The sequence below is a fragment of the Eleutherodactylus coqui genome, chromosome 6 (assembly GCF_035609145.1).
Source record: "Eleutherodactylus coqui strain aEleCoq1 chromosome 6, aEleCoq1.hap1, whole genome shotgun sequence".
NCBI lineage: Eukaryota > Metazoa > Chordata > Amphibia > Anura > Eleutherodactylidae > Eleutherodactylus > Eleutherodactylus coqui.
In genome coordinates this window covers 190,797,921-190,823,454 of record NC_089842.1, presented here as the reverse complement: position 1 = coordinate 190,823,454, position 25,534 = coordinate 190,797,921, and the positions used below count along the sequence as shown (strand labels likewise).

At 48.2% G+C, this 25,534-nt stretch overlaps 1 protein-coding gene across 1 annotated transcript in view; it reads left to right on the top strand.

Annotated features, from left to right (window-relative positions):
* The window catches only part of RYR3 (ryanodine receptor 3), a 680,585-nt gene that overhangs the window by 304,690 nt on the left and 350,361 nt on the right, over nt 1–25,534 (top strand). The window contains exon 49 of the mRNA XM_066572425.1: nt 6,507–6,597. Within this exon, the coding sequence (XP_066428522.1) occupies nt 6,507–6,597 (91 nt within the window). The remainder of the gene's footprint in view (nt 1–6,506; nt 6,598–25,534) is intronic.

Genomic DNA, 25,534 nt, shown 5'->3' with positions numbered 1-25,534 from the left:
CACAGAAATTGTCTGGGTTGTTCAGACATCAACACTGCTCAGCCTAAGGTGACCAGATTTTCCCACGATCAAAGCGGGATAGAAGGGCGTGGTCAGGGGTGGGGCTTATCACAACGTATGATTTTACCTTTGTCGCTATAAAAAGTACAGGGCCATTGCAAAAAAGACAGGGAACAAATTCCGCAGCATTTCTGCATCCAAAAAACAGTCAAAATCCATGCTATTTGTGCGAATTTTGACAGAAAATTAGCCACGTACCCACAAATGATTTCATGCTTTGCAGCGCTACCCTCCGTAGGCCTACTGCTGTCAGCGCTCCTGGGCTTCCAGTTTCCAGCTGCCTGTAGTGGCCTAACCTGATCAGCATCACCTGAACAGTGGCACTGCATCTGACCAGGCCGCTGGGAATTAAAAGCCAGGGAGCGCTGCCAGCAGGAAGCCTACAGAGGAGGTGAGCGGAGCGCTGCCAGCAGGAAGCTTATGGAGGAGGTGAGGGGGAGCATTTCTGCTCTGTGTGTGGCAGCTAGATTTATGCTGCCACACACAGAGCGACCTCAGTTGTAATAGTGTCCCCCACAGTGACCTAGGTAGTAATAGAGTCCCCCACAGTGGCCTTGCTAGTAATAGAGTCCCTCACAGTGGCCTTGCTAGTAATAGAGTCCCCCACAGTGGCCTCGCTAGTAATAGAGTCCCCCACAGTGGCCTCGCTAGTAATAGAGTCCCCCACAGTGGCCTCGCTAGTAATAGAGTCCCCCACAGTGGCCTCGCTAGTAATAGAGTCCCCCACAGTGGCCTCGCTAGTAACAGTGTCCCCCACAGTGGACTCGCTAGTAACAGTGTCCCCCACAGTGGACTCGCTAGTAACAGTATCCCCCACAGTGGCCTCGCTAGTAACAGTGTCCCCCACAGTGGCCTCGCTAGTAACAGTGTCCCCCACAGTGGCCTCGCTAGTAACAGTGTCCCCCACAGTGGCCTCACTAGTAACAGTGTCCCCCACAGGGGCCTCGCTAGTAACAAGTAACAGTGTCCCCCACAGTGGCCTTGCTAGTAACAGTGTCCCCCACAGTGGCCTCGCTAGTAACAGTGTCCCCCACAGTGGCCTCGCTAGTAACAGTGTCCCCCACAGTGGCCTCACTAGTAACAGTGTCCCCCACAGTGGCCTCACTAGTAACAGTGTCCCCCACAGTGGCCCTCAGTAGTAACAGTATCCCCCACAGTGGCGCTCAGTAGTAACAGTGTCCCACATAGTGGCCCTTAGTAGTAATAGTGACCCCCACACTGGCCTCAGTAGTAATAGTGGCCTTCAGTAGTAGCAGTGTCTCCCACGGTGGCCTCATTAGTAACAGTGTCCCCCACAGTAGCTCTCAGTAGTAATAGTGTCCCCCACAGTGACCCTCAGTAGTAATAGTGTCCCTCAGAGTGGCCTCAAGTAGTAATAGTGTCCCCCACAGTGACCCTCAGTAGCTATAATGACCCCCACAGTGACCCTCAGTAGCTATAGTAACATCCATAGTGACCCTCAGTAGCAATAGTGACAGCCACAGTGACCCTCAGTATCAATACTGACCCCCCACAGGGACCCTCAGTAGCAATAGTGACCCCCGACAGTGACCCTCAGTAGCAATAGTGACCCTCAGTAGCAAAAGTGACCCCCCACACTGATAAAATCCATGAAACTTACCCTCCTCCTCTTTTCGGCACTGCTGCGGGAGGAAGTGTGTGTGCACCTGCAGCAGTGCCTTCTCCCTTCTCCTCTCGCAGAACTGAAGAGGAGAGGTCAGGGGAGACGGAAGAAGATCCTGGATTTACACACTAAACGTGTGACGTCAGTGTGTGCATCCGCTGCGGCCCCACAGTCATTACAAGCTGGGGAGCTGTGGCACCCCGGATTGTAATCACTATGGTAACCAGACGTCCTGAAAGTGGGACAAAAGTCCCAAAAGCAGGACAAATGGATGACCTGCTGGGCTCACGTCGGAAGGTGGGACACAGGGTCCCAAAGCAGGACTGTCTCGCCTAAATCTGGATTTCTGCTCACCTTACTCAGCCATATTCTTATTACATTTTGAAAAATAGTGCCAGTCTAACCAGTGACCTGTAAAAACACAGTTCATTACTTACAACTTACTGGTGGATGCTCCGTAGTGTTTCCGCCTCGTGAAAAAATACCCTATATGTTACATGAACCTACCCTTATAGTGTTCAGTCAGTGCGCAGTGAGTATCACTTTTGTTATTCTTTTTATTAAGCAAGGTTAATGGTGAGCTGACTGGATTAATTGTATAGGCAGATTTCCAAAAGATACAATACAACGGTAATTGGATTACATTATTCCCCATAACTGGAATACCTTACGTGGCAGAAAAAAATGGATATCATATTTGAATTCAGCGCACTAAAGTTACTATAAGCCGCCAATCTGCTTATCTGTTACAAGAGTTGTGTTGCACAGTGTAATTGTTCTGGTTGTTCAGACTCCTGCAGAGTTTTGAACAGTCGTCCAGTCATTCAGTTTTAAGCATGTTTAAAATCCTGAACAACCATTGTTCAATGTAAACGGTATCCGTTCAGTACTGAGTGGCCGCTGCTTACAGTGAATGGAGAGGGGCGGGGGAGAGCGGGGTGAAAACTCTCCTCCACCCGCCCCGCCTCCCTGCTGGCCGCGCTGTGAGGGATCCAGCGATACTCACGTCTGTGTAACAGCAAGGGAGAGAGTATACACGGGGACGACTGTTGGGCATCGTTTGCCTGACATTCGTTTCGTGTAAAAGGTTTCTAAGGCCAGCTTCACTTGATCGGATTCCTATTGTACAATCCGTGATCGGCGTCCATGCAGAAGATCCGCAGCAAATCGCACGCATTGAAAGGCATGTGATTTCTTTTTTTCACTCACACTCATGAGTGTGAATTGCGTATTCCGTGAGCATAGAAAAAAATCACAGCATGCTCTATTTTGCCGCAGACTCGGCGCAAACTGCCTCTGTTGAAGTCAATGTTAATTGTATACGGGCCGCGGTTACCTGTGTCATCGCTAAGCGATAGCACAGGAAATACAAGTGTTGAAAAAAAATCTGTAGTACACATGACCAATGGCAATGCAAAAACCTCAGGGTCACCGGCCGTCTTCACAGCCGGAATTCGCTGCGGGATCTTGCATGCGGAGCCAACCTGGTCTTGTGAAGCCAACCTAACCCAAATACAAAAAGATGTCGTTTTAGCTGCACACTAATATATTTGTAAGGTTCTGTTTAACAGATAAACATAACAGTAGTGTATATGACCGCTACAGCTTTTTGTTGCGTAGCAATCCAAACATTTATCATGCAGATTAATTACTGGTGCATGTTTGGAGCGTCTGGCGATTGACTTCTGTTGTACAAACAAGGTACAGTACTGCAGCATATACCGTATTTGTTAGTTTTTAGATAGCACAGCTAAAACAAAAAAATTAATAAATGATAAGCTCACCAATCCAGTGTCCACAAACCTGGCAGCCAAAATCAGGGTTTGGGCATGTTAGAAACGTACTCCAATTAGAAAAAGAAGGTGAAGTCTCGAGCAGGTAGGCTGATATCAGAATACAACTTTACATTTATTAATGCGTATTAACCAGATAAGGAAAATATACCTTAAATGTATCCTGAGTAGTCCTTAATCTGCACCATCATAAGTGTTCAGTATGGTGTGAGTCCTTTGACTATAACCAGAAGAGGTGAGCGTCTTTTGAGCGATATTCATTGTGTGTAACTGCACTGACATCGTGCCGTTTTTGTTAAGCCATCGCTCATCGTTCTCTTTCAGTATGCTGATAGACAATGATGAGCCTTATCAGGGATTCACAGCGGGATACAACTGATACTATTGTTTAACACAGGCGGAGTATGAAGAACACAGCGGTCCAGCTGTGTTCTGCATACCCTGCTCGGAGCGCTCGGCTGTATAACAGCCGGGTGCTCCCAGCAGAGAACAGCTAGATGCAGAAGACAAGCAGCCCCGCTTGTCTTCTGCATACCTCGCTCGGAGCACAAGGTGATCGCTCAGCGTTTGAGCGATCACCTTGCGCTGAATGCACACAATGTTTATTGCTCAAAAGTCGCTCAAAAGACATCTTTTGAGCGATAATCGTTGTGTCTAAATGGGCCTTAACAAATAAAAAGTTTAGGGGAGTTAAAGACATTTAGGACCTAATCAGGGTTATAATTAGAGATGAGCGAACGCGTTCGTCCGAGCTTGCTATTCGTGCGAATATTAGGGTGTTCGGGATGTTCGTTATTCGTAACGAACACCATGCGGTGTTCTGGTAAATTAAACTTTCTTCCCTGAGACGTTAGCGCTTTTTTTTGGCCAATATAAAGACAGGGAAGGCATTACAACTTCCCCCTGCAACGTTTAAGCCCTATACCACCCCCCTGCTGTGAGTGGCTGGGGAGATAAGGTGTCCGCCTGATATGAAAGTCTGCCCCTCCCGCTGCTCGCTATGGATGCATTCTATATGCGCTCAATGGGGCCAGCGGCAGCAGCGCTGACCCCATTGAGAACATATAGAAGACAAATCCTTCTTCTCTGGCACAGCTGTAACAGCTGTAGCAGAGAAGAACGATGTTTGCCCATTGAATTCAATGGAACCGGCAATACAGCCGACTCCACTGAATGCAATGGGCTGCCGGCGATCGCAGGATGAATGGTCGGAAAGGGGTTAAATATATAACCCCTTTCCTGCAATTCATCCAGAAATGTGTTACACTAAAAATATATACCGGCGTATAAGGCGACCGGGCGTATAAGACGACCCCCCAACTGTCACCTTATACGCCGGCAATACAGTGGAGAAAAGAATAAAAAGCATTACTTACGTTTTTAGATGATCTGCGGCGCTCCTGCAGGCTGTCGCTCCCTCCTAATCCACGGCAGAGTATTCCTTTCTCCACGAAAGACTTTAAATCCCTGCCTCCAGAAAGACACGTGCCTTCAGCCAATCACAGCCAATGACAATGATGTCATTGAATGGCTGTGATTGGCTGTGTTTCTGGAGGCGGGGATTTCAAGGCTTGAAATCCCCGCCTCCAGAAACACAGCCAATCACAGCCATTCAATGACATCATTGTCATTGGCTGTGATTGGCTGAAGGCACATGTGCTTCTGGAGGCAGGGATTTAAAGTCTTTCGTGGAGAAAGCTTGTCTGCCGTGGACCAGGAGGGAGTGACAGCCTGCAGGAGCGCCGCAGATCATCTAAAAACGTAAGTAATGCTTTTTATTCTTTGCTCCACTGTATTACCGGCGTATAAGGTGACAGTTGGGGGGTCGTCTTATACGCCCCGTCGCCTTATACGCCGGTATATATTTTTAGTGTAACACATTTCTGGATGAATTGCAGGAAAGGGGTTATATATTTAACCCCTTTCCGACCATTCATCCTGCGATCGCCGGCAGCCCATTGCATTCAGTGGAGTCGGCTGTATTGCCGGTTCCATTGAATTCAATGGGCAAACATCGTTCTTCTCTGCTACAGCTGTTACAGCTGTGCCAGAGGAGGACGATCTTTATGCTGACAGTGGGGGGGGGGGGGGGGGGGGGCACTCTTGCCGCTATTGTGGCTTAATAGTGGGACCTGTGAACTTGAGATGCAGCCCACCATGTAGCCCCTCGCCTGCCCTATCCGTCACTGTGTCATTCCCATCACTTTCCTGAATTGCCCAGATTTTCACACATGAAAACCTTAGCGAGCATCGGCGAAATACAAAAATGTTCCGGTCGCCCATTGACTTCAATGGGGTTCGTTGTTCGAAACGAACCCTCGAGCATCACGGGAAGTTCGTTACGAATAACGAACACCCGAACATTTTGGTGTTCGCTCATCTCTAGTTATAATCCATAGTATCTAGTGAAAGCAACAATATATATTAGCATTTACTAATGGCCCTAATGTAATGTGCACAAAGCAGAAATCAGGAGACTACCAGTAATGCGTATAGTGTTTTACTGCACCGTTTACTGCTTCATGTCTTCTGTATGTACGTCACTTACCCTTCTATACATTGTAAACCCTTTGAAATGATGTAGCTTTGGGGATTATATTCACGTCTTTCTAAACTCTCACACAATAGCGTCACTGATGCAGGTATGCATACAAACATGAGTAGCAGAGGATGTCAGGGCTGCGTATCTTGTTACTATGGAGATCTTTGTTCTATTCGTGTCTTTTATCTATAGGTAAAGTGAAATATAAGGGAATGCATTAAGTACAGAAGGGCGAGGTCTAGTCATCTGCAGTTTGTATAATAGGAATTGGCATATATATGCAGTATATATATATGTGTGTGTATATATATATATATATATATATATATATATATATATATATATATATATATATATGTATGTTGCTATTAACCCTTCTCTTGGCTTACTCTTACTATGATAATGTACAATAGAATAATGCATTTTTGTGAAAAAATTAACAAGTTTTGTCATCCCGAACTTTTAAATCTTTGCTTTTTTTCTGCAGCCACATGCGACCTTCCATGCTTCAGCAGCTCCTGCGACGTCTGGTTTTTGATGTCCCTTTGCTCAATGAATACTGTAAAATGCCTCTAAAGGTAGTAAAATATAAGTGTAAAGTATAATCCATTATCAACATATAATAGGTTTTATAATTACACGTTATGTACTAAAATGTCTACCAACCTATGGCTACGGATAGAGGAACAGGTACATGCCATGAGTACAGCATGCCACATGCAGATTTTTCAGATGCCTTGTGCTTCCTTAAAAAGGGTTCTCTAGGGTTGAGAATAAATGTTTCTGCTTTCTTTCAAGAACAGCACCACACTTGTCCACAGGTTGTGTGTGGTATTGCTGCTCAGCTGTAGTTCACGTTAATGGAGTTGAGCTACAGAACCATACACGGCTAACAGACAGGCTGTGTTTGAAAGAAAGCAGCCACCTTTTTCTGATCCAGGACAATGCCTTTAACAGTGCCAGCTACAAAGCCCAATGGTATTGTCAGCCACCATCAGTGCTACCATACTAGCCATAAAGTACTGTATATAACACCTACATGCTCTGGACTTCCATTAATGGTAGAAGGAACCTCATTTTAAGAGGGGTTGTCTTTGATGAGACAACTTCTTTAGCAAAGTAGGAATTAGCATGAATTATCCTTTTGAGGGTCTTAAGGAGCAATATATAGGGGGTGGACAAAAATATGGAAACACCATATGAAATGTGTTCGTGCAATTTTCACTATTCGATGTACTGTGTGTTTCAAATTAGATAATATGGGCAGGCCTAGAGAGCCTTTCAAAGACCACATGTCTGACCATCATGTGTCCCCAAAAGAGTCTGAATCTTTATTCACGCGCGTAAAGTTTAAATAAAATTTCAACACAGGAAGTGAAGTAATTTAGGATACAGTTACATTATTTAGTGAGCTGAAAGGTAGAGATGAGCGAGTATACTCGTTTCGAGTAATTACTCGATCGAGCACCGCGATTTTCGAGTACTTCCGTACTCAGGTGAAAAGATTCGGGGGGCGCCGGGGGCAGGGGGAGGCGTGGCGGAGCGGGGGGTAGCAGCGGGGAACAGGGGGGAGCCCTCTCTCTCTCCCTCTCCCCCCCACTCCCCGCTGCAACCCCCCACTCACCCATGGCGCCCCCCCGAATCTTTTCACCCGAGTACGGAAGTACTCGAAAATCGTGGCGCTCGGGCGAAAAAGGGGCGTGGCCGAGTAGGCTCGCTCATCTCTACTGAAAGGTCATTCTCAGAGGGAGGTATGTTTGAGGTAGCTTGTAATGTCATCCATCTGGGAGGAACTTCGGTGAGCACGCTCAGTTCATTCTTGAATTTGGTCTCATGAGAAGAACATCCTGTTTCTCCTTTCTGACCAAGACAAAGACAAAGACATTCCTAGATAGGTTTTTGCCAGTTAGAACCGGTTTGAACAGTTTATGGACACAGAGCACTGCTCCTCCAATTCTTGTGGAGGTGGGGGGGTGATGTTCCCTTCCCCCAGAGGTTCAGACTGGAAACACAACATAGCATCTTCACTGTTGACAAAAATACAGAAAATACATGTAGGACATCTCCCACAAATGCATGGATTAAAATCGGTGTCTACTAGAGATGAGCGAGCACCAAAATGCTCGAGTGCTCGTTACTCGAGTCCAACTTCCCGCGATGCTCGAGGGTTCGTTTCGAGTAACGAACCCCATTAAAGTCAATGGGTGACTCGAGCATTTTTGTATATCGCCGATGCTCACTAAGGTTTTCATTTGTAAAAATCTGGGAAATTCACGATAGTGATGGGAACGACACAGAAACGGATAGGGCAGGCGAGGGGCTACATGTTGGGCTGCATCTCAAGTTCCCAGGTCCCACTATTAAGCCACAATAGTGGCAAGAGTGCTCCCCCCCCCCCCCTTCCGCACTGTCAGCATAAAGATCGTTCTCTGCCACAGCTGTGGCAGAGAAGAACGATGTTAGCCCATTGAATTCAATGGAACCGGCAATACAGCCGGCTCCATTGAAAGCAATGCGCTGCGGGCGATCGCGGGATGAATTTTCGGGAAGGGCTTAAATATATAAGCCCTTCCCTGCAATTCATCCAGAAATGTGTAAAAATAAAAAAATATATATATATACTCACCCGGTCCCAGCAGAAGGAGTTCAGCGGCGGCTGGCTGCAGTTCTCCGAACTGCTCTCTGTAGTATTCAGCAGCCGGGGATTTAAAATCCCCGCCTGCTGAATGAGCTGCCTCTGATTGGTCACAGCCTCACCAATCAGAGGCAGCTCTCACTCACACCCATTCATGAATTCATGAATGGGTGTGAGTGAGTGCTGCCTCTGATTGGCTCAGCGCAGGGACCAATCAGGGGGAGCTCTCACTCACACCCATTCATGAATTCATGAATGGGTGTGAGTGAGAGCTGCCTCTGATTGGTGAGGCTGTGACCAATCAGAGGCAGCTCATTCAGCAGGCGGGGATTTTAAATCCCCACCTGCCGAATACTACAGAGAGCAGTTCAGAAGAACTGCCGGACAGACGCGGCTGAACTCCGGCTGCAGCGGAAAGGTGAGTATTAGAGATGAGCGAGCACCAAAATGCTCGGGTGCTCGTTACTCGGGACGAAATTATCGCGATGCTTGGGGGTTCGTCTCGAGTAACGAACCCCATTGAAGTCAATGGGCGACCCGAGCATTTTTGTATATCGCCGATGCTCGCTAAGGTTTTCATTTGTGAAAATCAGGGCAATTCAAGAAAGTGATGGGAACGAAACAGCAACGGATAGGGCAGGTGAGGGGCTACATGTTGGGCTGCATCTCAAGTTCCCAGGTCCCACTATTAAGCCACAATAGCGGCAAGAGTGCTCCCCCCCCCCCCGCACTGTCAGCATAAAGATCGTTCTCTGCCACAGCTGTGGCAGAGAAGAACGATGTTAGCCCATTGAATTCAATGGAGCCGGCAATACAGCCGGCTCCATTGAAAGCAATGCGCTGCGGGCGATCGCGGGATGAATTTTCGGGAAGGGCTTAAATATATAAGCCCTTCCCTGCAATTCATCCAGAAATGTGTAAAAATAAAAATATATATATATATACTCACCCGGTCCCAGCAGAAGGAGTTCAGCGGCGGCTGGCTGCAGTTCTCCGAACTGCTCTCTGTAGTATTCAGCAGCCGGGGATTTAAAATCCCCGCCTGCTGAATGAGCTGCCTCTGATTGGTCACAGCCTCACCAATCAGAGGCAGCTCTCACTCACACCCATTCATGAATTCATGAATGGGTGTGAGTGAGTGCTGCCTCTGATTGGCTCAGCGCAGGGACCAATCAGGGGGAGCTCTCACTCACACCCATTCATGAATTCATGAATGGGTGTGAGTGAGAGCTGCCTCTGATTGGTGAGGCTGTGACCAATCAGAGGCAGCTCATTCAGCAGGCGGGGATTTTAAATCCCCACCTGCCGAATACTACAGAGAGCAGTTCAGAAGAACTGCCGGGCAGACGCGGCTGAACTCCGGCTGCAGCGGAAAGGTGAGTATTAGAGATGAGCGAGCACCAAAATGCTTGGGTGCTCGTTACTCGGGACGAAATTATCGCGATGCTTGGGGGTTCGTTTCGAGTAACGAACCCCATTGAAGTCAATGGGCGACCCGAGCATTTTTGTATATCGCCGATGCTCGCTAAGGTTTTCATTTGTGAAAATCAAGGCAATTCAAGAAAGTGATGGGAACGAAACAGCAACAGATAGGACAGGTGAGGGGCTACATGTTGGGCTGCATCTCAAGTTCCCAGGTCCCACTATTAAGCCACAATAGCGGCAAGAGTGCCCCCCCCCCCCCCCCCGCACTGTCAGCATAAAGATCGTTCTCCTCTGCCACAGCAGTAACAGCTGTGGCAGAGAAGAACGATGTTAGCCCATTGAATTCAATGGAGCCGGCAATACAGCAGGTTCCACTGAAAGCAATGGGCTGCCGGCGAGCGCGGGATGAATTGTCGGGAAGGGCTTAAATATAGACGCCCTTCCCTGCAATTCATCCAGAAATGTGTAAAAATAAAAAAATATATACCGTATATACCGGGGTATAAGGCGACGGGGCGTATAAGACGACCCCCCAACTGTCACCTTATACGCCGGGAATACAGCGGAGCAAAAAATAAAAATCATTACTCACTTCCCCCGGCGTTCTGCGGCGCTGCTGCAGGATGTCGCTCCCTCCTGGTCCCCGGCAGAGCATTGCTTTCTGGACGCAGGGCTTGAAATCCCCGCCTCCAGAAAACACACGTGCCTTCAGCCAATCACAGCCAATGACAATGATGTCATTGAATGGCTGTGATTGGCTGACGGCGTGTGTTAGCTAATCACAGTAGCTTTCTGGAGGCGGGGATTTCAAGCCCTGCGTCCAGAAAGCAATGCTCTGCCGGGGACCAGGAGGGAGCGACAGCCTGCAGCAGCGCCGCAGAACGCCGGGGGAAGTGAGTAATGATTTTTATTTTTTGCTCCGCTGTATTCCCAGCGTATAAGGTGACAGTTGGGGGGTCGTCTTATACGCCCCATCGCCTTATACGCCAGTATATACTTACCTTGTCCCGGCAGACGGAGTTCAGCGCGGCCGGCCTACAGTGGGTGTGAAGGGGGTGTGAGTCAGATCTGCCCCCTGATTGGCTCAGCGCTGAGTCTGACTCACACCCCCTTCATACCCACTGCCGGCCGCCGCGGCTGAACTCCGTCTGCCGGGACAAGGTAAGTATATATATATATATTTCTGGATGAATTGCAGGGAAGGGCTTATATATGTAAGAAGAATGATTTGTCTTCTATATGTTCTCAATAGGGGCGGCGCTGCTGCCGCCGACCCCATTGAGCGCATATAGAGAAGAGAACTATGGCCTAAGAAGGACCGTTGGGGTTCTTGATGCCTAAAATCACTGCAAACGCTCTCCCTATAGCAGCTTCGGCATCAACAGCATTTTCCCTGAACTATGTCAGAATGCATCTGTGGCGAGCCGCGGGCGGGCAGATTTTAATACTCGGGTGACACCTGATCTCGCCAGCCACTCACTGCAGGGGGGTGGTATAGGGCTTGAACGTCGCAGGGGGAAGTTGTAATGCCTTCCCTGTCTTTCTATTGGCCAGAAAAGCGCGCTAACGCCTCAGAGATGAAAGTAAAAGTAACTCGAACATCGCGTGGTACTCGTCTCGAGTAACGAGCATCTCGAACACCCTAATACTCGAACGAGTATCAAGCTCGGACGAGTACGCTCGCTCATCTCTAGTGAGTATACATTTTTTTTTATTTTTACACATTTCTGAATGAATTGCAGGGAAGGGCTTATATATTTAATTCATCCCGCGCACGCCGGCAGCCCATTGCTTTCAGTGGAACCTGCTGTATTGCCGGCTCCATTGAATTCAATGGGCTAACATCGTTCTTCTCTGCCACAGCTGTTACAGCTATGGCAGAGGAGAACAATCTTTATGCTGTCATTTTTTTTTTTTACACATTTTAGGATGATTTTCAGGTAAGGGCTTATATTTTTAAGCCCTTCCCGAAAATTCATCCTGAGATCGCTGGCAGCCCATTGCTTTCAATGGAGCCGGCTGTATTGCCGTCTCCATTGAATTCAATGGTCAGTGCTCCTTTAATCGTGACGAGTACCGCGTGGTGCTCGTCTCGAGTAACGAGCATCTCGAGCACCCTAATATCCGAACGAACATCAAGCTCGGACGAGTATGCTCGCTCATCTCTAGTGTCTACATGTCTTTTTATTAAAATATGATTTATAATCCCATGTAACTTCAGTACAGGTAATATAACGCAGATGCTGTTAGGGAGAAGAGAACATCTGTCAGACAACAAGGTTGCATTGGTCAGGGGTTTGAGCCACTCAGCTGCTGTTACCAGTTGGCTCTCAGAACCACCCAGAGCAGGGCAACAGGTGAAGTAAACACAAATTTGGCAGCAATGCTGTCAGCCAAGCAGGGGTCAAAATGGCAGCTTAGTGCTAAGGATTAAAATCCCAAGCATTTTGTATGGTGTTTCCATATTTTTGTACACCCCTTGTATATGCAGTGCCTGATGGTTTCTTACACATATAGTTGGGTTTGCTGAATGTAAATGTGAAATCCATCCACTTATTCTTAGTCTCAGGTGCATTATCCCAGCTGTAGATGGATGGTTGGATGTCAAATGCCACTCTGATATTACTGGATGGCTTAGCTTTCACAAAAAAATTGCATATTGGTGCCGTGACTAAATGCTGCAGTCACCAATGATCAAACACACAGAACCTAATAAGTTCATGGATATTCTAGAGATATCTTGTCCTAAAGTGTGATGCTTTCTACAAACACCTGGTGGAAGTATACATTGTATGAACTCATTCAGCCACAATAGTAATATTTCATATACTTTTATAGGTATCGTTAAGTGCATTTCACTTAGCAACTAGCAGTCATGTTGTGTCACAGTGCTTCCCTGTAAGAGCCAGGTGCAGAACATTTCACATAAAGGCATGAAATCTGCTGGATTACAATACAGTATTTTCTTTATTATGTACTCAATAGTTGATGTGTTCTTACTGTTACATCAAACATTACTGACTGAATCAAAGGCCAAAGAACCGAAAAAAAACTGAAAACATATTTTTTATCTTAGTATCAACATTGTATTCATTTAAAAGAGTTGAACCAGGATTCAAAATTATCCCCAATCCACAAGATAGGAGATAACTTTTAAATCGGTGGCCCTCCGACTACTGGGACCACCAACAATCATGAGAACAGGGGGCCAAAAGGTTGCAGCATGTATGAAGCAGCGGCTGAGCATGCACACTATTTCTCTATTCAATTCATTTAGAGCTGCCAGATATAGCTAAGTTCAAGCACTTCACTATTTTCTCTCCCATTGAAACGAATTGAGCAGTTGTGCACATATTTGACCACCACATCATTCACGCAGGGACCCTCAGAAACTCCGTTCTCTGGATCATTGGGATCCCAGCAGTTGGACCCCCACTGATCTCACAGTTATCTATCCTGTGGCCAAGTGATAACTTTTAATTCTAGCACAATCCCTAAAAGGGTAATCACATTACTATCTTCAGGATTACCTACTTTGTGGTCTTAAAATGAAAGTATACCTGTATCCTACAAAAAGGCAACACATGTGGCTACAGGATGTCCTAAGCATATCGCTGAGATGTCATTGTCACTCGTACCACTACTAGTGGTGACTGTCATATGCGATGGCCCCCCATACCATCACACCAGCAGTGGTGGCATTGTTGCGCTCCAGTGTGAGGGGAGGCAGTGTGCCGCCGCCAGTGTGAGGTCTCCAGACAAGAGCAAGGTGACGTCAGTGCCCAAACTAAACTTGAATTTGTCACTGAAGATAACCTACTTCCACTTTATAGCAGTCCAGTTTCATCGTTCATAACACCACTGCTAACACAGGCAACGGTGGGTGGGTTTCAAAAGCAGTATATATAATTGGCGCTGTCAGACAAAATGTTCTTCAGCCAAGTGCCTGGCAATGTTTCCGACAGATACGGGCCTGTAATAATGGTGCCACGTGTATCTCGATGGCGGACAAGAAAATAGTTGGAATTGCTCATGTTTGTCTGATGATCAGACAATCTTCTCCACTGGTGGTCTGCCGTGGGTGTCCTGAGCCTGGTTGCTTTGTGTGCGTGCTCTCACGTATTCACTGGTCCCAACACCTTCTAACAGTCTGCTCAGGACGGCCCAGGTGGTGGACCACTCGTCAATACGACCATCCAGCTTCTCGTGTTCCAATAATTTGCCCTCTCAAACTCTGTGAACTGGATGAAATCTCATCAATCGCATTGTAGAGATTCTAGTGGTCAATAAGCTCCACACAAGCGGGAAACGGGGTCACTAAACACAAGGAGCCTCTGAGAGCCTTTTATAGGCCAAGGGTGGAACCACTGTTAGGGCCTTGGGTGACAGGACCATTCATTAATAACGCCACAATTCTAATCATTTACATATCTGCCTGAAATGGAACCACATGCCGAGTTTTGCAGCAAATGACAACTTCTTCATTATTTCGGCAATAAGTGTATAGAATTTGTCAGGCTACAATACAATCTTACACCATCCAGTAAAAGAAGTATATATTTTTTGCAGGGGAGTCTATGAGTGATGGATGGTATCTAGAGATGAGCGAACGTGTTCGTCCGAGCTTGATATTCGTGCGAATATTAGGGTGTTCGGGATGTTCGTTATTCGTAACGAACACCATGCGGTGTTCGGGTTACTTTCACTTCCTTCCCTGAGACGTTAGCGCGCTTTTCTGGCCAATTGAAAGACAGGGAAGGCATTACAACTTCCCCCTGTGTTGTTCCAGCCCTATACCACCCCCCTGCTGTGAGTGGCTGGGGTGATCAGGTGTCCGCCGAATATAAAAGTCGGCCCCTCCCGCTGCTCGCCTCAGATGCCGTGTGAGTTAGATGAGGGACAGTGCTGTTTGTACCGGAGCTGCTGTAGGGAAAGAATTGGTAGTTAGTGTAGGCTTCAAGACCCCCAAAGGTCCTTATTAGGGCCACTGATAGCTGTGTGTTGGCTGCTGTTAGCAGTGGCAATTATTTTTTTTCTCAAAATCGCCTCTGCAGAGCGTTGCACCCGGCATTAGGGACAGAAGTGCTGCATAGGCAGGGAGAGTGTTACGAGTGAGTGTAGCCTTCAAGAACCTCAACGGTCCTTTCTAGGGCCATATTTAACCGTGTGCAGTACTGTGCTGGCTGCTGTTAGCTGTGCTGCATTTTTTTTTTCTTCTCAAAATCGCCTCTGCAGAGCATTGCACCCTCCATTGATACTGCAGGGAAAGAATTGTGTAGGCAGGACCACAACACAGTTATTATTCATTAAATATACGCAGTGCTGCCTTTTGGTGGAAAAAAACTGAAAATAATTCTATTTGTCCTGCCTCTGTCCGTCCTAAGGGCGGTGGACACGTGTCGGCTGCGTGTGCAACGTTTAAAAATCAGACGCACCCAGCTACGTTTTACTCCTAGCTTTGCCATTTGCTTTCCTTAATTGGGAAAAAAAATACCTGCTCTGCCAGAGTTAATAACTCTGCTACCCTCACGTTCTGTGCCACATTAGCAGGGCCACAGCACAGTTATTAAACTTCTCATGTTCATTGAATATACGCAGTGCTGCCTTTTGGTGGAAAAAAACTGAAAATAATTGTATTTGTCCTGCCTCTGTCCGTCCTATGGGCGGTGGACACGTGTCGGCTGCGTGTGCAACGTTTAAAAATCAGACGCACCCAGCTACGTTTTACTCCTGGCTTTGCCATTTGCTTTCCTTAATTGGGAAAAAAAATACCTGCTCTGCCAGAGTTAATAACTCTGCTACCCTCACGTTCTGTGCCACATTGGCAGGGCCACAGCACAGTTATTAAACTTCTCATGTTCATTGAATATACGCAGTGCTGCCTTTTGGTGGAAAAAAACTGAAAATAATTGTATTTGTCCTGCCTCTGTCCGTCCTAAGGGCGGTGGACACGTGTCGGCTGCGTGTGCAACATTTAAAAATCAGACGCACCCAGCTACGTTTTACTCCTGGCTTTGCCATTTGCTTTCCTTAATTGGGGAAAAAAATACCTGCTCTGCCAGAGTTAATAACTCTGCTACCCTCACGTTCTGTGCCACATTAGCAGGGCCACAGCACAGTTATTAAACTTCTCATGTTCATTGAATATACGCAGTGCTGCCTTTTGGTGGAAAAAAACTGAAAATAATTGTATTTGTCCTGCCTCTGTCCGTCCTAAGGGCGGTGGACACGTGTCGGCTGCGTGTGCAACGTTTAAAAATCAGACGCACCCAGCTACGTTTTACTCCTGGCTTTGCCATTTGCTTTCCTTAATTGGGAAAAAAAATACCTGCTCTGCCAGAGTTAATAACTCTGCTACCCTCACGTTCTGTGCCACATTAGCAGGGCCACAGCACAGTTATTAAACTTCTCATGTTCATTGAATATACGCAGTGCTGCCTTTTGGTGGAAAAAAACTGAAAATAATTGTATTTGTCCTGCCTCTGTCCGTCCTAAGGGCGGTGGACACGTGTCGGCTGCGTGTGCAACGTTTAAAAATCAGACGCACCCAGCTACGTTTTACTCCTGGCTTTGCCATTTGCTTTCCTTAATTGGGAAAAAAAATACCTGCTCTGCCAGAGTTAATAACTCTGCTACCCTCACGTTCTGTGCCACATTAGCAGGGCCACAGCACAGTTATTAAACTTCTCATGTTCATTGAATATACGCAGTGCTGCCTTTTGGTGGAAAAAAACTGAAAATAATTGTATTTGTCCTGCCTCTGTCCGTCCTAAGGGCGGTGGACACGTGTCGGCTGCGTGTGCAACGTTTAAAAATCAGACGCACCCAGCTACGTTTTACTCCTGGCTTCGCCATTTGCTTTCCTTAATTGGGAAAAAAAATACCTGCTCTGCCAGAGTTAATAACTCTGCTACCCTCACGTTCTGTGACACATTAGCAGGGACACAGCACAGTTATTAAACTTAGATTATTCATTCACTAGAGGCAGTGGGGCCTTTCGTTTTCAAAAAAGGGAAAAAATTATATTTGGCTGCAGTCTTGCGCCAATTTATTTCCTGCCTGTGAAATCAAATCACTGGTAATACAGCATGCTGAGGGGTAGCGGTAGGCCTAGAGGACGTGGACGCGGCCGAGGACGCGGAGGGCCAAGTCAGGGTGTGGGCACAGGCCGAGCTCCTGATCCAGGTGTGTCGCAGCCGACTGCTGCGCGATTAGGAGAGAGGCACGTTTCTGGCGTCCCCACATTCATCGCCCAATTAATGGGTCCACGCGGGAGACGGTTATTAGAAAATGAGCAGTGTGAGCAGGTCCTGTCCTGGATGGCAGAAAGTGCTTCGAGCAACCTATCGTCAACACGCAGTTCTGCGCCGTCCACTGCTGCAAATCCGAATCCTCTATCTGCTGCTCCTCCTTCCTCCCAGCCTCCTCACTCCACTACAATGACACCTGCTCAGGAGCGGGAACACTCCCAGGAACTGTTCTCGGGCCCCTGCTTAGATTGGGCAGCAGCAGTTCCTCTCCCACCAGAGGAGTTTATCATCACTGATGCCCAACCATTCGAAAGTTCCCGGGGTCCGGGGGAAGAGGCTGGGGACTTACGCCAACTGTCTCAACAACTTTCTGTGGGTGAGGAGGACGATGACGATCAGACACAGTTGTCTTGCAGTGAGGTAGTAGTAAGGGCAGTAAGTCCGAGGGAGCAGCGCACAGAGGATTCGGAGGAAGAGCAGCAGGACGATGAGGTGACTGACCCCACCTGGTGTGCAACGCTTACTCAGGAGGACAGGTCTTCAGAGGGGGAGTCAAGGGCATCAGCAGGGCAGGTTGCAAGAGGCAGTGCGGTGGCCAGGGGTAGAGGCAGGGCCAGACCGAATAATCCACCAACTGTTTCCCAAAGCGCCCCCTCGCGCCATGCCACCCTGCAGAGGCCGAGGTGCTCTAAGGTCTGGCAGTTTTTCACAGAGACGCCTGACGACCGACGAACAGTGGTGTGCAACCTTTGTCGCGCAAAGCTCAGCCGGGGAGCCAACACCAACAGCCTCACCACCACCACCATGCGCAGACATATGATGGCCAAGCACCCCACAAGGTGGGACGAAGGCCGTTCAGCGCCTCCGGTTTGCACCCCTGCCTCTCCCCCTGTGCCCCAACCTGCCACTGAGATGCAACCCCCCTCTCAGGACACAGGCACTACCGCCTCATGGCCTGCACCCACACCCTCATCTCCGCTGTCCTCGGCCCCATCCAGCAGTGTAGTTCAGCGCACCGTCCAGCCGTCGCTTGCGCAACTGTTGGAGCGCAAGCGCAAGTACGCCGCCACGCACCCGCACGCTCAAACGTTAACCGTCCGCATAGCAAAATTCATCAGCCTTGAGATGCTGCCGTATAGGGTTGTGGAAACGGAGTCCTTCAAAAGTATCATGGAGGCGGCGGCCCCGCGCTACTCAGTTCCCAGTCGCCACTACTTTTCCCGATGTGCCGTCCCAGCCCTGCACGACCACGTCTCCCGCAACATTGTACGCGCCCTCACCAACGCGGTTACTGCCACGGTCCACTTAACAACGGACACGTGGACAAGCACAGGCGGGCAGGGCCACTACATCTCCCTGACGGCACATTGGGTGAATTTAGTGGAGGCTGGGACAGAGTCAGAGCCTGGGACCGCTCACGTCCTACCCACCCCCAGAATTGCGGGCCCCAGCTCGGTGGTGGTATCTGCGGAGGTGTATGCTTCCTCCACTAAAGCACCCTCCTCCTCCTCCTCTGTCTCGCAATCAAGATGTGTTAGCAGCAGCATGTCGCCAGCAGTCGGTGTCGCGCGGTGTGGCAGCACAGCGGTGGGCAAGCGTCAGCAGGCCGTGCTGAAACTACTCAGCTTAGGAGATAGGAGGCACACGGCCCACGAACTGCTGCAGGGTCTGACACAGCAGACCGACCGCTGGCTTGCGCCGCTGAGCCTCCAACCGGGCATGGTCGTGTGTGACAACGGCCGTAACCTGGTGGCGGCTCTGCAGCTCGGCAGCCTCACGCACGTGCCATGCCTGGCCCACGTCTTTAATTTGGTGGTTCAGCGCTTTCTGAAAAGCTACCCACGCTTGTCAGACCTGCTCGTAAAGGCGCGCCGGCTCTGCGCACATTTCCGCAAGTCCCACACGGACGCTGCCACCCTGCGCACCCTGCCACATCACTTTAAGCTGCCAGTGCACCGACTGCTGTGCGACGTGCCCACACGGTGGAACTCTACGCTCCACATGTTGGCCAGGCTCTATGAACAGCGTAGAGCTATAGTCGAATACCAACTCCAACATGGGCGGCGCAGTGGGAGTCAACCTCCTCAATTCCTTTCAGAAGAGTGGGCCTGGTTGGCAGACATCTGCCATGTCCTTGGTAATTTTGAGGAGTCTACCCAGGTGGTGAGCGGCGATGCTACAATCATTAGCGTCACCATTCCTCTGCTATGCATCTTGAGAAATTCCCTGCAAACCATAAAGGCAGCTGCTTTGCGCTCGGAAACGGGGGCGGGGGAAGACAGTATGCCGCTGGATAGTCAGGGCACCCTCCTGTCTATTTCTCAGCGCGTACAGGAGGAGGAGGAGGAGCATGAGGAGGATGAGGAGGAGGGGGAAGAGACAGCTTGGCCCGCTGCTGACGGTACACCGGCTGATTGCCTGTCATCCTTTCAGCGTGTATGGCCTGAGGAGGAGGAGGAGGAGGATCCTGGCAGTGATCTTCGTAGTGAAGACAGCCATGTGTTGCGTACAGGTACCCTGGCACACATGGCTGACTTCATGTTAGGATGCCTTTCTCGTGACCCTCACGTTGCACGCATTCTGGCCACGACGGATTACTGGGTGTACACACTGCTCGACCCACGCAATAAGGAGAACCTGCCCACTCTCATTCCCGAAGAGGAAAGGGGTTCGAGAGTGTTGCTATACCACAGGACCCTTGCGGACAAGCTGATGGTAAAATTCCCAGCCGACAGCGCTAGTGGCAGAAGGCGCAGTACCGAGGGCAAGGTAGCAGGGGAGGTGCGGAGATCGAGCAGCATGTACATCCCAGGCAGTGCAACAGTCTTTAAGGGCCTGGCCAGCTTTATGGCTCCCCACCAAGACTGTGTCACCGCTCCCCAGTCAAGGCTGAGTCGGCGGGAGCACTGTAAAAGGATGGTGAGGGAGTACGTAGCGGATCGCACGACCGTCCTCCGTGACGCCTCTGCCACCTACAACTACTGGGTGTCGAAGCTGGACACGTGGCCTGAACTAGCGCTGTATGCCCTGGAGGTGCTTGCTTGTCCTGCGGCTAGCGTCTTGTCGGAGAGGGTGTTTAGTGCGGCTGGGGGAATCATCACAGATAAGCGTAGCCGCTTGTCAACCGACAGTGCCGACAGGCTAACACTCATCAAGATGAACAAAGCCTGGATTTCCCCAGACTTCTCTTCTCCACCAGCAGACAGCAGCGATACGTAAGCAATACGTAGGCTGCACCCGCGGATGGAAGCTACGTTCTCTCTCACCATCCAAAACGGGGACATTTCTGCTTCATCAATCTGTGTCTAATATTCCTCCTCCTCCTCCTGCTCCTCCTCCTGAAACCTCACGTAATCACGCTGAACGGGCAATTTTTCTTAGGGCCACAAGGCTCACTCAAATAATTTTTCTGAACAATTTTTATAAGTTTCAATGCGCTTAAAAGCGTTGGAACTTTAACTTGAACCAATTTTTCGTTACACTGGGCTGCCTCCAGGCCTAGTTACCACTTAAGCCACATTAACCAAAGCGATTCACCTGCCATCTTGGTTGGGCATGGCCAATTTTTACTGAGGTACATTAGTACTGTTGGTACACCAATTTTTTGGGGCCCTCACCTACAGTGTAATCATAGCAATTTGTATGTTCTTCGCCTGCACTCATGGTACAGAAAGGTGTGTGGGGTTGGCCTACACTTTAGCTACATAAATGTAACTTGGGCCTTGGCTATACTAAGGCTACTGAAATGGAACTAAGACTGCGCTCCCGCTATACTGCTGCTTCGGAATTGTTACTGGGGCCTGTCTTGAGTGCTACTATTGCTGACATGGAACGAAGACTGCGCTCCCGCTATACTGCTGCTTCGGAATTGTTACTGGGGCCTGTCTTGAGTGCTACTTTTGCTGACATGGAACGAAGACTGCGCTCCCGCTATACTGCTGCTTCGGAATTGTTACTGGGGCCTGTCTTGAGTGCTACTATTGCTGACATGGAACGAAGACTGCGCTCCCGCTATACTGCTGCTTCGGAATTGTTACTGGGGCCTGTCTTGAGTGCTACTATTGCTGACATGGAACGAAGACTGCGCTCCCGCTATACTGCTGCTTCGGAATTGTTACTGGGGCCTGTCTTGAGTGCTACTATTGCTGACATGGAACGAAGACTGCGCTCCTCCTATAATGCTGCTACTGATATGTTAGTGGGGCCTGTCCTAATGCTACGGCTGAAATGTTACGAATTCTGGGCTCTGCCTATACCGCTGCTAATGGTATGTCTCTGGGGTGTGGAAACAGAGGCTTCCCAAAGACATGATGGCGGCGAGGCCATTTCCCACCAACGCGGTTACTGTTAAGGTGCATATAACCACGGACACGTGGAGAGGACACGTAGTGCCTCAAAAACATCCCCCTCCTCCTCCAACAGGGAAAACATTCTTGGCAAATGCCTTTGCATTGGTTCGTCTGGTGGCAGTCCAAGAATTTCACCTTTACCGACACAACAAGAGAGCCCCCACACCATCCCCCCGCCACGACCCACTTAATCCTGGCCGCATTCCGAAAACCAACAAAATACAACCGTGCTACTAGGTCCGCAGTCACCACCACATTACCACCAACGCGGTTACTGTTAAGGTGCATATAACCACGGACACGTGGAGAGGACACGTAGTGCCTCAAAAACATCCCCCTCCTCCTTCAACAGGGAAAACATTCTTGGCAAATGCCTTTGCATTGGTTCGTCTGGTGGCAGTCCAAGAATTTCACCTTTACCGACACAACAAGAGAGCCCCCACACCATCCCCCCGCCACGACCCACTTAATCCTGTCCGCATTCCGAAAACCAACAAAATACAACCGTGCTACTCGGTCCGCAGTCACCACCACATTACCACCAACGCGGTTACTGTTAAGGTACATATTACCAGTCTGACTGGGGCATGCAGACACCTTGACAGAATGAATAGTGTGTGGCACATTGCTATGCCCACGTGTGCAGCTCCTGATGGCGGTGGCACAGGATTATATTTCTCATTGCTTCTGTACAGCATTGTGGGCTATCGCCCCGCCCCTTTTAAAGAGGGTCGCTGCCTAGCCGTGCCAACCCTCTGCAGTGTGTGCCTGCGGTTCCTCCTCATGGCAGACGCACTTCTAAATAGACATGAGGGTGGTGTGGCATGAGGGCAGCTGAAGGCTGCGCAGGGACACTTTGGTGTGCGCTGTGGGGGGGAGGGGGGGCGGTTGGTCAGCATGTAACCCAGGAGAAGTGGCAGCGGAGTGTCATCCAGGCAGTGATTGTGCTTTGTTGTAGCTAGTGTGGTGCTTAGCAAAGGTATGCCATGCTAATGAGGGCTTTTCAGAAGTAAAAGTTGTTGGGAGGGGGGGGGCCCACTCTTGCCGGTATTGTGGCTTAATAGTGGGACATGTGAACTTGAGATGCAGACCAACATGTAGCCCCTCGCCTGCCCTATCCGTTTCTGTGTCATTCCCATCACTTTCTTGAATTGCCCAGATTTTCACACATGAAAACCTTAGCGAGCATCGGCGAAATACAAAAATGCTCTGGTCGCCCATTGACTTCAATGGGGTTCGTTATTCGAAACGAACCCTCGAACATCGCGGGAAGTTCGTTTCGAATAACGAACACCCGAACATTTTGGTGTTCGCTCATCTCTAATGGTATCTAATAATGATGATAATAATACTAATAAATCTTTATATAGCGCCAACATATGCTGTAGCACTTTACAAATCAGAGGGACCATATATGAAATCTGCCACAAGCATCTGTTACAGCCATTCAATAAAAAAAGATATACGTTAAAAGAATACTTTTTATATCATGGGAGTCTGTGTGCCGTGCATGGCCAATGAATGGCATTGATCGATGTTTAGTTGTTTTTTTTTTATTTACATGTGTAACATCTTGCGACATACATCTCAGGATGTGTCGGCCCTAGAGATAACTTAAGCAAGGACATATCTGTTTATGATTCTTCTTGATAACATAACTGCTTCTTTTGAAACAAGGATTTCCAGGAAACTACCAAGTGCTTTACAGCAATCAGGTCAAAGGGAAATTACTTTGTCTTAGCCGACAGTAATTCTGTTCTCTCTTAGCTGCATCTGTTGTTAGACAGTAAAATGCCAATGACACAAGTAGATGAGAGAGGTGAAGTAGTCAAACAATTCTTCTAATGTATCCCTTATTCTAGTAATTATTCATTTGTTATTCAGTGGTGTAGATTATACAGAATTTAAAGGGGTTGTTCCTGAAAAATATTAGTTCTAATTAGATGCAGCCCATAATTATAAATACTTTAAAAAAATGCTTCTATTCACAGATATTCTAGGAATAATGTTAGAATAGCGCCACCTGCTGTTTCAGTTGAACAGCCTTCCTGTGTCCGTTCTACCTCAGTAACTGTTCCAAGGTGAGGGTGATGAATGAGTGGAACAGATTACCACGGGAAGTGATGAGTTCTCCTTCAATGGAAGTGTTCAAATAGTGGCTGGACAGACATCTGTCTGGGATGATTTAGTGAATTCTGCACTGAGCAGGGGGTTGGATTCGATGACCCTGGAGGTCCTTTCCAACTCTTCCATTATATGTTCACTCTACTTAGTCCTGCTTCTCTGTAGTAATACTGTCTGACTCTCTTATCACTTGTTCAGCATCTCTTCTGACACCAGAGAAGATGCAGCAACTTCAGATGCAGCCGCTCACTGCACCAGAAATCCCTCCACATACCTGGTGGAGCAGAAAGAAAAGCAAGAATGAACATCTGTAACCACCTTGGAACATTTACTGAGGTGTCACACAGAATGGAAACAGCAGGTGGCGCTATTCTAGTCCTGTAATATCTGGAAATAGAAACATTTTTTAATAAGCATAAATACAAAAATATTTATAATTATGGGCTGTGTTTAACCATAAACAATATTTTTTATGAGATAACCCCTTTAAATATTCTCCTTAGGCCTCCCTAACACAGGCGTTTGCAGTAAACGCAGCCTTTTTCAAATCTGCCTTTACTGCGATTTCAGCAGCGCTGGCATGCGTTATGCCAGCATTTTGGCAGCGTTTTCTGCACAGCTGATAACGCAGCCAAGGAAGCTGGAAAAAAAAATTTAAATACTCACTTAGCAGCCGCTGTCCCCGCAGGCTTCCAGGCACTTGTCTCTGCCTTCAGAGCATCTCTTGCTGGTAACAGGGTTTCAACAACATGCCTCAGCAAGAGATTGTTCTGATTGGCTGAGCCGCAAGCCATTCATTCATTGAACGGTTGTGATTGGTGCATCCAGCGCTGGCTGGATTAGCCAATCAGAGCAGTTTCTTGCTGGAGGTGGGTCTTCAAACCCAGTCACTAGCAGAAGATCCTCTGACAAGTGCCCAGAGCCACGGGCAGCGCCAGCGTTGGTGAGTATAACTGTGGTCGTGCAGCTAGCGCTGTATTTAGCGCTCTTCAAAACGCAGCACCAAGTTGTGCCACGTTTTCAGCAGCACTGCTAACGCTACCCATTCATTTCAATAGGCGACGCAGAACTGAAAATGGCTGAAGAATGGTTCTATTCATGACGTGTTTGACTTAGTAAATACTTGCATTCCCTTTAAAATAACTATTCTGGAGCATCATCTTCTTGCTTTGTGACATTATTTTTCCTCCTGGAAATTTGGTGCTACCCCTTGGAGTTGTGTTTCTATACTGTCTGCCACAGTCCAATCAGTGTTGAGCTTGGACATGCCCAACCGTCCAGAAATTTCTGGACAGTCCCTAAAAATAGGAGACTTTTTTTTCACTATCTGCAAAAAAGAAAATTTATGTGTTTGTGATTTTTTTTAAGCTGGAGGAGTCTAAATAGTTATTGTAGTTGTAGTTATCATCATTTAATAGTTCACAGTAAATGCTGTGAATGTTGTCATATTGGTATCTAAGCTGGGGACATGTATCACAATCTTTATAACTCTTTATGGCTTTCAAATGTGTCTGTAAGGAATGTCATCTGTCTGGGATTTTTAGATGCATTGACCAGAGCAAAGTATAAAAAAAAAAGGGGTGGCAACCCTGGACTTACCTTTGACAAGGGCAATGGTAATGCCTTAACGACACAGGATGTACGATTTATGATATTCAGAAGCCGATCCCGCTCCAGACTGTTTGGGTTCCGGCTGTTTCTTACAGCTGACGCACGCCAGCAACAGCCACGT